Raw genomic sequence first — 10887 nt, forward strand, 5'->3', positions numbered from 1 at the left:
AATTAAGTCAATTGAACCTAAGTGTATTTTGCCAATTAAGCTGTGCTCATTTGCTACCTCCATCTAGTGATACAGGTATATCCATAAACTAAGGCAAGGAACATGAATTGTGTGAGTAGTTTAGAATAAAAACAGGTGCAACATTTGAAACCTACTGTTTGACACATATTTTTATCTTTGTTATTGCTAAAATCATATTTTGTTTATGTAGGCTATGTCAAGGAAAAATTTTGAGAAAAGGGGGAAGCGAAAGTATGTTGCTTTAAACGGTACAGTGAGCACTCCAAATCACCATTTTCGAAATAGAGGATTGTCCGACAATCCTCTTATCAGTGAGATATAGACTTTTCGAAAGTTGCATTATAGAGAAAAAGAGGGTTGGGTTAATGACTATACTCGCACTTCATATGTAAGTTACGTTTAACAAACTCTTTTGCATGTCTTCATCGTTTTATAAATCACTAAGATTTATATATATGATTTTTATGTCCATAGGAGAACATGGTAGAGATTAAGCGGCAAACTGAATCAACAGAAAATCCCCCGGGTGATCTAGAGATTATGCAACAAGTCTTAGGTAAAAATCATGCATATATTCGGGGATGGTCTAGGATCCCGAGCACTAGGAGCGTTCTACAAGTTCGCGACATAGCACCGGTGCGTCAGGTCGATTGAGCCACACTGAGATGTCTAGACTTTCTTCAACAGAGTCTGAGCTTGCTTCAACCAAATCCGAGCTCTTTCTTATGAAGGATGAAGTCGCTGAGTTGTGACAAATGGTGAGGTCAATTGTATCCGGCCTGGTCAGTTCCAAGTTTTTCATCTTCATTAACTATTCAAGACCAACGTTCGGAGACTCAAGATCGTTAAACATGCTATGATGATTTTGGATGTTTTTTGTTGATAAATTTAGACGATATATAAACTAGTTGAATATTAAATTTGGATGGTCCTTATAATAAGAAATTATATAACAAATCTATAGAAAATTGTTTTGTGGTTATTATTAATTTGTTCTTAATTAATTTTATATTATTTATTAGTTTAATTTTATTATTATTATTATATATATATATATATTATAATATATTTTTTAGAGAAGGAATTAATTTTTTAAAAGTGTAAAACTAAAGATCATATTTAGATAAGATTTCGTAACCGTAACTAATTAGAACTTTTAAAAAATGTTTTTTAAAAGTGTCACTAAAGCCAATATCTTTAGAGAAACTTTTTCATTATCTTCTCTAAAAGTATCTTTTAGTAACTCTTACAAACCGTCACAAATACTTGAAAAATGTCACTAATATATATATTTTTAAAGAAGCTTTGAATAAAAAGTTGACTAACATTTAGAGAAGTTTTAAAGGTGTATCTAAAGCCTCAATTAAGCGTTTCTAAAAGATAACAAAAACACATCCTCCGAAAACCCTCTCTAAAACCTTCACCTACCGTTACACATAGAAGCTCTTTGACAAAATTGAAAAGCTTATTTAAAGGCGTTAGAGAAGCTTTTAAGACTTTTAAGTACAAAACAATACATTCTCTGAAGGTCATCTTTCTTGTAGTGAGTCCCCTTGTGTGTTCAACCTTCGGTGTTGTTTTTGTTAGCGCTGCTCATTCGCAACTCCCAAAACCAAAGTAGCAAGTCAACCCAATATCTCATAATCAACTTAAAGACATGGTAAAAGTTATTTACAGTCCACAATAAATCACAAGGAGTTCACAAATCTAATTATTTTATCAATATGTGACGGGCTTTTACATGAGACATGAAGAAACTTCCAGATGTATGTTGCTGTTGCTGAGGAGATTTTTATCTTTACATGTAAAAAGAGATTTGGTTATTATCAACTTTTTCAAAGATAAAAATACGATATTTTGCATCAAAGGAAGTAGAGAAAGCAAATGTTTCGCGAAAACTAGTTTACACTTATTTGTTGTGAGAATGATGGATGATAATCCGAGTTATTGAAGTAGTTTCATTTCTTCTTAAGGCAACTCACTGGTTATGTTGGTGAGATGAATCACCAACTTGAGTGAAATATGAGACAACGTCCTATATCGTATATCGATCATTAAGGGACACATTTATCGTAGTAAATCGTCTTCTTGGACGAGCCTTGCGGAAAGTGGAGTAGGACAAATGATTTAAAGCACTATAAATACTTGTGTCCTTTCTTCCTCCCGTCGCACTTATGGTTGAACCGCCCCTAGACTTCACACGTCAAATAGAGACTTGAAACCTAACTAACATCTCGCGTTTGGAACTACCATGGTTCGGAACCAAGAAGTCACTTCCTCGTTCCTCTCAAAAGGAACAAGTTCCCTGGTTTCATACCAACTCCTCGAATTCGGATACGAAATGAAAAATGAAATAGAATTAAATAAAAGTCCATTTTGGGTACAATATAGATGTCACCACATAAAAGTGAAGCAAAGATAGCCCTATTAATAATTTGTCCTTTTTGAAATCTTAGCACATGGTATAGTTGAAATTTGATAACAAAATGTATCAGAAAACCAAGTATCGTTTGTTACACTTTGTGTTTCTGAGATCCATTGGGCATCAATTGGGTTGTACCATACACTGCTTTTTAGTGTAGTACTGTCCCCAACTACTTAGATATTTCTACACACCAAAATGTCCTATATAATCACTTCCATTCTTTCTCAATATCTTCAACCTTTCTAGTTGCAGGTTTCACTCATGGCTGCCTCCATCCATAGAGAAGCAGATCAGGTACATACTTCACTCATCCATACGCTTTGCATTTTTGTTTTCTGGTTTGGTTAAAAAGTCGGAAACGGAACCAGATATTCAAACCGTTTGTAAAGCTATCTGATGTGGGCATCCACGGGTTCATGAGTATTGTCCATTTTTGCAGGTGATTTTTGAAGAAGTTGTGGGAGGAAGAAAGGTGATATTAAACAGACAAAAGAAACTAAACACACTCAACTATGAGATGGTATGTTACTAAAATAAAATACGTACTCGATTATGGTGAACGATTGCTTATTTGCATCGTATTGATTGCAGTTAAGTAAGATGACACAGAAATTGAAAGCGTACGAGAATGATCCCACGATTAAGATTGTGATATTGAAGGTAACAAAAGGAATTCATAGATTTATATGATAAAATGACTCTTTTAGTACGTCAATATGCTTTTGGCGTCCTAATAGACCTAACAAGTTCTATCGACGAATTTGGCAACAAAAGAAGTGATAGTACAATGTTTTCTAACACTAGTACGTGGTTGGCACGTATGATCTGCTTCAATTGTGTTTGTCTTTTGATATGCAGGCGATCGGGAAAGTATTTTGTGTTGGTGGTGATCTCACGTCTGCTTTTCAATTTGTAGCGTTCGGTAAGAAAAACCTTATTTAACCGTTAAGATAAAAAATAAACGCAATTGCAATTAAAACTATGTCGTTTTATTTTGACAAGGACACTGGACTTTCGGGACAAACTATTATCGGAAAGAGTTTTGCTTGGATTACATACTTGCAACATATAAAAAGCCATTGGTTGCGATTCTAGACGGAAGCGTTATGGGAGGAGGCGTTGGTATATCGATACACGCAACATTTAGAATCGTAACTGAGAATACGGTATCTATCTATCTATTTTTCATGTAGCTGCCACCACAACGGTTTTATAGAACGCCAAATATATCTAGATGTTTTAAAAGACTGTTTTATGACACCTATGTTTATAGGAGTAGATAAATGGGTATACTATAGAATGTGTTGCAATAAGTTGCAACACCCTACAAAACAAATGACTTTTACCCACAAAAATCACCTAGAGAAATTACTGTCGGTCACCGAAAATACCAATGGTTTGGTAGAATCCGATGTTTTTCGAGAAATACCAACAAATCACCCATACAATACCTGAGTAATCTGTGATTGATTTGAATTACCCACCAACAATTTAGCCATCAACTTTTATGATGATTTTGTAACGAATCACCCTTTACCGATGATTTCCTAGGAACATTCCCTATGCCAAAGTATTCCATTTAGTAATGACACACTTTTGGACATCCTAATAATTTTTTTTTGGGAAAGTACGCGGTTAGACTTTCTATATAACATTATTTGAAAAGGCGTCATATAAAAACAAATGTGTTATCAAAAGTTGCGATCGTAATACAATTTTGAAACATGTTCTATCAGCACTTTATTTTAAAAATATTCTAAAACATGTCATGACACCCAAAATTGTATATTAACTCGTTATAACACTTCTACATAGGTCGAATAAATGTTTGCTTCTATAAACTTAAGTAATACAATATATTAAAGCAGTATATTATGATATTTACATATATTTAGTGTCCCATAAAGCTAATTTTGTTGTAATCCATGTTTCACCGATGAATTTGATGTTCAACACGCTACTCATCGTTTCTTTGAAGTAGATTTTCGCCATGCCTGAAGCATCAATCGGACTGTTTCCGGACGTGGGTGCTTCTTATTTTCTATCACGACTTCCAGGATTCTTTGGTAATTCATCTCCACATCGTGTTCATAACATTCATATATGGACACTCATATAGATTTAGTCATGAATCAATCATATTTTACATAGGAGAATATTTGGGATTAACTGGGGCTCGATTAGATGGAGCCGATATGCTTGCATTTGGTCTCGGAACTCATTTTATCCCTTCTCAGGTACTCACCTATCTCCAATGTCTTGTACACCATATATGAATGATCTATCAATTGTGTTAGGGCCCCACATCGGCTAGATCGACTTAGATCGATCATTTCCGATCAAATGCTCTTTTGGAGAGTAATCTAACGGGGTTCCATATATACTTATACATGTCGATTCTTGCAGAGTTTACAATCAATGGAGAGTGCTCTAGAAAAGATGGTTGCTTCAACGGATGCACCAAGTGCAGCATCAATGGCCTTGGTTATTAACAAGTTTGCAGAAGAAGTTGACCTGAAGCCAGGGAATGCATATTCTAGGTATCCCATGATTCTTGAAAACTTGTATATAACCAGATTTTTTCTTCCAATCTTGTTTGATTCTGATTCTATTTCACCAGACTCGATATGATCAATCAATGCTTCTCAGGAGAATCGTGTGAAGAAATATTATCATCGTTGGTGAGTTTATCTTACAAGATAACATGTCACCACGATAGATTCGGATTTATATGACGTCAAAGATATTTAAATGTAGACCAAACAATTGTGTGTCATATGTAAAATTGTTTCAATAACTTTATATGATCATTTTAGGTTTCTTAACAAGCTTTTAATATTTTTTTGAAATAAAGTGTCATAAATAATTCTTTTTTTTGACATAATTTGGAAAGTATCTTGTAAAAAACAAGTGATTTGTAAAAAAGATGTGTGTTCATAGCACTTATTCAACGTGTCTTATTAAAAAACTAAAACAAAAATTATTTTAAAAATGTCCTAAGAACAATATTGTTCCGTCGTATGAAATTATGTTCTATAAAATAGTCTATTAATTCACTTGGACATTTCTAACGTATAATAAACGTAATTCTTTGTAGTGTATCTTTGTATTGGATACCTAATGTCTATGGTTTGTTTCAGGAACGGTTGGCTAATCGAGTACACGAGAAGTGGATCCACGACGCAATAACATCAATGAGATCCGCCACTCCAACGGGTCTCAAAATTTTCTTGAGAACGGTAGAGATCAACTAGTAATTTATATATATATATATATATAGAGAGAGAGAGAGAGAGAGAGAGGGCGGGGAGGTTAAAAAGAGAACACTGATAAAATAAGAGAACATAAAAACGGTCAAATCACGTGCACAATCACATGTGGTTTTTACAGTAGCACAGTCAACACTAGGGTGTGCATGTAAGCGACGTGGCATGCGACCTATACGTGATTGTACACGTGATTTTAGTGTATAATCACATGTGATTCGACCATTTTCTTATTTTGTTATTTATCTCGTATGAACCTGACTTTTTAGCTCTATATATGATATGAATGAAGTCACAATCAACCTTTGAAACTTATGAATGTTTGCGTTATGAATTCTATGACAGATTAGAGAAGGTCGATCCAAAACTTTGGAACAGTGTCTTCAGACCGAGTATGTTGCTATCTGTCATGTTCTACGTAGAACTGTTAGCAACGACTTCTATGAGGTTCTCCCATTAATTTTCGCACTAATATCAAACTATCACCATGTTCAAAATAACTTGAAACTCATGTGCTTAGAATGTTCTTTGTGTAGGGATCTAGAGCTATCTTGGTAGACAAAGATAAAAAACCCCAGGTAAATTTAAGATCTAACATGCTTTTTAGGACGTCCAACCGTCGTAATTAAATACTTAGGGGTCGTTTATCAAACGCTTACCCGGGTAAGCGCTTACCAAGTAACATTACCTCACCGGTGGATATGGTAAGAACCGAGAATTATACCAGGTAAGAGCGAGACAAAGAACAAGAGTCTTACCCGGTAAGTGAGGGCGAAGACTCTTACCATGGTAAGCACTTACCGGGTAAATTGTTGCATACGATGTCGTTTTGGTGGACTAAAATCTTACTCGTCAAGTAAATAATAGTGTTAAATTTTAGCGGTAAGCACTTACCAGATAAGTGTTTGGTAAACAGCCCCTTAATAGGACCAACAACTATATAATTAATCTATAAAACCTTGTTATGCGACCTAAAATGTTTTATAGATGAAGTTAGTCGGTCTAATAGGACTTAACAAGTAAATCGTCATATATTAGTCTTTTTACAAAACTTGTTATACATGATTCATTACAAAATAAATTGGCAAATTGGACAATTTACTTCTCATCGTATTATATTTTTCAACTTAACCGATATAACTTGTTAAGCCATCCAGAGGTAGACTTCGGAAAATTTTCATGTGGCGACACCATTTGACTATAATAAAGTAAGAAACGAAGATATGAATATTTTTTCACAAAATTATCATTGATTAGTTCCTTGCTTTTCGAATGTGAAGTTCTGTGTCAATCTTTTATCACAACTATTTTTCAAAAAATAATAAATTTAAGTTAAAAATTAAAACCAAAGAAAATGCGACAAACAGGATTAGAACCTCCACCTAGAATGAGAGAAAAGTCATGCAAACCAACAACTCTACCCAAAAAAAACTTATGTCATCATTGTAATTTCAATATATATATATATATATATATATATATGTACACAACAAAATAATACAATCACATATTTCACGACCCTAAACTCTTTTACACACTACAATAAAATTTGGTTTATAGGACATAAAAATTGTATAAGTGTCCCAATAAACTGTTTTATATGACATAAGTTGATATGACCAAATGTTAAAAGAGTCATGTGTAAAGGTGTAAAAGTAGGTTTGTAAGACGCTCTTGGACGTTTTATCAAGTTTTTTATGACACTTTTAAAACAAATGTCATACTAGCTATTTACAGGACACTTTTGAGAAGTGTCATATAAATAAGTCTTTTTATTACACGCTTTTTTTTTATCAAATGGAGTCCTAGAAATAGATAACACGACGTTTTATTTTTAAAAGTGTCATAATAAACTTGTCGAAACGTCCAAAAGCATATTATAAACCTTTTGCAACATCTTTAGTCAGGACACTTTAACGTTGGTTCCTATAAACTTATGTCCTATAAAACAGTTTTTTAGGAGACTTACACAATTTTGTCGTACTATAAACCTAATTTTATTGTAGTCATATTACGATGAAAGAACAAAGAAGTGGCATGTGCCACCATATGCACAAATGTGGGTCCACCCTAGAGGCAGCCTAATTCATCTTGATCACTTATTGCAAATTCATTGTATAGATATCACATGTGTTGGTCATATAAACTTAAAGTTCCATTAAGTAATTTATTAGACACTTAAATACTCTAAAATATTAATGAAAAGAGTAAATTATATATTTCTTCTTTGTGGTTAAATAAGAATTATGGATTGGATCCCGTAAATGAAATAATTACATCTATAGTTAACGTGGTTTTACTTTTTGTCACGATGACTATAGATGTAATTATTTCATTTTGAAGAACCATGTTATAAATCCTATATAACCATATAGACAAAATATGTAGTTTACTCTAGTGAAAATTAAGTGAAAGGGGTTTTTGATCCAATAAATATGTAACGAGTGTTTGGTTTATGTCGATAGTGGGTACCCTCAAAACTTGAGGACGTTAGCGATGAAATGGTGGCCAAGTGTTTATCGAGATCGTTCACTGAGGACGATGATTGGTTGCCGTTACGACTTCCGTCAAGATTGAAGAAAGTTGAGGCCATGACCTCAAAAATCTAGCTACAGAAGGGATTTACTTTCTTTTCTGGTAACCTAATTAAAGCCCTTCAACTTTCAAATTATATCTTCAATCCTTTATATATTAATGATCATCTCTTCCAACCAATTTATGTATTTATTATTTGTTTGAGTTTAATATGGTCTACAAATCAAGAACTGAAACACTGGAGTTATATATGTTGTTATTAAAAATACAATTTATGTGTGTTGTGATTACAAGTTATAATTATGGATTATTATGTAGTAGATTATTCTAACTCTAGAATGGATATGATATTGTTTTATCATTAAATATTTATTTCTTCATCCGTTGTTTATGGGTAAATGCAACACTTTTTTCGGTGGCCAAATCCGCCAAGAAAAAGCGGCGCCAGTGGCGGATTTTTGGTTTTCCGACGGATTAATTTTTTGAATATATTTACAAAATCTTAATTAAATTAAAGAATTTATTAATCGAATTAAAATTCCGCGGCATATTCCGCCAATAACCTTTAAATATTTTCTTAAATCTATCATCGTCATCGTCATTGTCATCGTCATCGTCATCGTCATCGTCATCGTCATCGTCATCGTCATCGTCATCGTCATCGTCATTATTATTATTAGTTTTAGTTTTCTTTCTGTTACTTGTTATTTGATTTAGGGTAATTGAGTTTGTTCTTTAGTTTAGGTTTACTATTTTGATTCAGGGTTTGATGATACTTTGTCTTTTATTTATGATGTTTTTTTTCTAACTGAAACGAATTTATTGGCATCTTATTTTTATTGTTAGACTACTAATTTATATGTTTATTAACTATTAAGCATTCTGCTTTATATTTTTACTAGGTCTGCAAAATTGTTAAAAATTAGTTTAAGGCTAAGTTATAACATGTTTCATTACAAATCGTTTCGGTGGTTTGTTCCTCTATTCATCTAGTCCATTATAAAATGATCAAATTTTGTATTAATGTGTAATGTATCACCTGTTTTGCATCTAACCAAAACAGTAAAATATATAAGTAGTAGAACAATGTGCCCGGTTTAACCAAAATAGTAAAAGATAATTGAAAACCGAGCCGAATAAGTAATCTTTATCCTAACCGAACCATTTAAGTTGAAAATCGAATAATTCAAAACCATTTTGGTTCGAAGAGTTATTTGGTTTCAGAGTTCTTTGAAACACTTGATTGTGCCCCTAACCATTACAAAATCGTATTTGCCACTTTATGTGGCACGACGAGGTTGACCTTTTCTCTCATCCTTCATTCATTTCTTTGCAAACACATATTACTTATGAGTAGCTTGACAGTTGCTGAATGATCTGATACAGAATGATTAAGTATCAGAATGACTAAGAGGCCTTGTGATATAATGCAAAATGAAATAAATCTCATTTAGAGGGTTTTAGAACCATTAAAAGGCAGAAGTTTTTTTTTCGAAACAAGATTTATCTCTTAGTGATTTAGATGTTGCTTCTTAATAAAACTATTAATAGGTAAACAAACAACCCCTTAGAGATATAAAAAGGATTTAGTGGGAAAGCTAGTTTTGGGGAAAAAAGGAGACAACTTATGTGTTTGTGATTGGCTTGGAGGGAGTGGAAGCCGTTGGTGTATTCGAAGTATAGTTTCGGTTTAATTTGGTAAATCGTTAAGGTGAGTATCATGTGATATCTAAAACTAGGTACACATATATGTACTATTTTCAATAAATGCAAAGTTTATTAGCATAATATGTGTTGTTTCATAGATGAAATAACATATGTGAACATGAATTGTTCATACAATCTTGTTTTATAAATGAACCGTCAAAAAATGTTCTACATGTGAAAAAAACACAAAATTAGGTTTATAAATGAAACACACACTCATACTCACACACAAAAATAGGTTTATAATGCTAATCTTGTGAAAACACTTGTATGTTTCCGGATAGTAATGTAGTTTCTCCTTAAGGCAAATCACTAGTTACGTGGATGATGAATCACCAACTTAGTGAAATATGAGGCAGTGTTCTATGTTGTATTGGTTTGTCTATCCATAATTAAGGAACACATTTATTGTAGTAAATAATGACTTTTGAAACGATTTAAACCACTATAAATACTTAATTGTGTCATTTCTTCCACTCATATCTACACTTGTGGTTGAACCCATTGTATGTTTTATGAGTTGTTCCACATTAATGTTTCTAAATTGTAAAAGCTGTATAAAATCTGATAGTAAAACCTATATATTCACTCCTCTAAATTATCTAACACTCTTTGTTTAGTTCTCGAGATGAGGGTTTGGAATAGATTTCCATCTGACATTTTTTTTACGAGACGAATTTTGTTTTGCTTTTTCATGATTGGCGCCAAATGATGATACCAAAATCCATTAGTTGTCGAATTGAAGGATGGGTTTGGTCATTACTCTTGGAGATGAATCCCAAGATCTTGATATCGGTCACGGATAAAAGAGAGAGCTTGTCGGAACTATCTCAGATGGTGATCTCGAGAAAACATGAGAAATGTATTGAGAAAGAAATAGACTATGTGACGTAAATTCCAATATCGGTTATTTTATTTCATTAATATGTTTAT

The 10887-nt window shown here is 33.0% G+C and overlaps 1 protein-coding gene across 1 annotated transcript; it reads left to right on the top strand.

The window, feature by feature from the left end:
* The first annotated feature begins 2707 nt into the window (after window positions 1–2707).
* On the top strand, window positions 2708–8321 carry LOC112516148 (3-hydroxyisobutyryl-CoA hydrolase 1-like). Its single transcript, XM_025123170.1, has 13 exons — window positions 2708–2740; window positions 2886–2966; window positions 3038–3106; window positions 3305–3368; window positions 3449–3612; window positions 4428–4512; window positions 4598–4683; window positions 4853–4986; window positions 5067–5127; window positions 5587–5685; window positions 6058–6159; window positions 6249–6290; window positions 8178–8321. Exons 1-13 carry the CDS (start codon window positions 2708–2710, stop codon window positions 8319–8321), a joined length of 1164 nt encoding a protein of 387 aa, XP_024978938.1.
* Window positions 8322–10887: the final 2566 nt, after the last annotated feature.

This window comes from Cynara cardunculus, assembly GCF_001531365.2.
Source record: "Cynara cardunculus var. scolymus isolate 2C chromosome LG 8, CcrdV1, whole genome shotgun sequence".
Taxonomy (NCBI): Eukaryota; Viridiplantae; Streptophyta; class Magnoliopsida; order Asterales; family Asteraceae; genus Cynara; species Cynara cardunculus.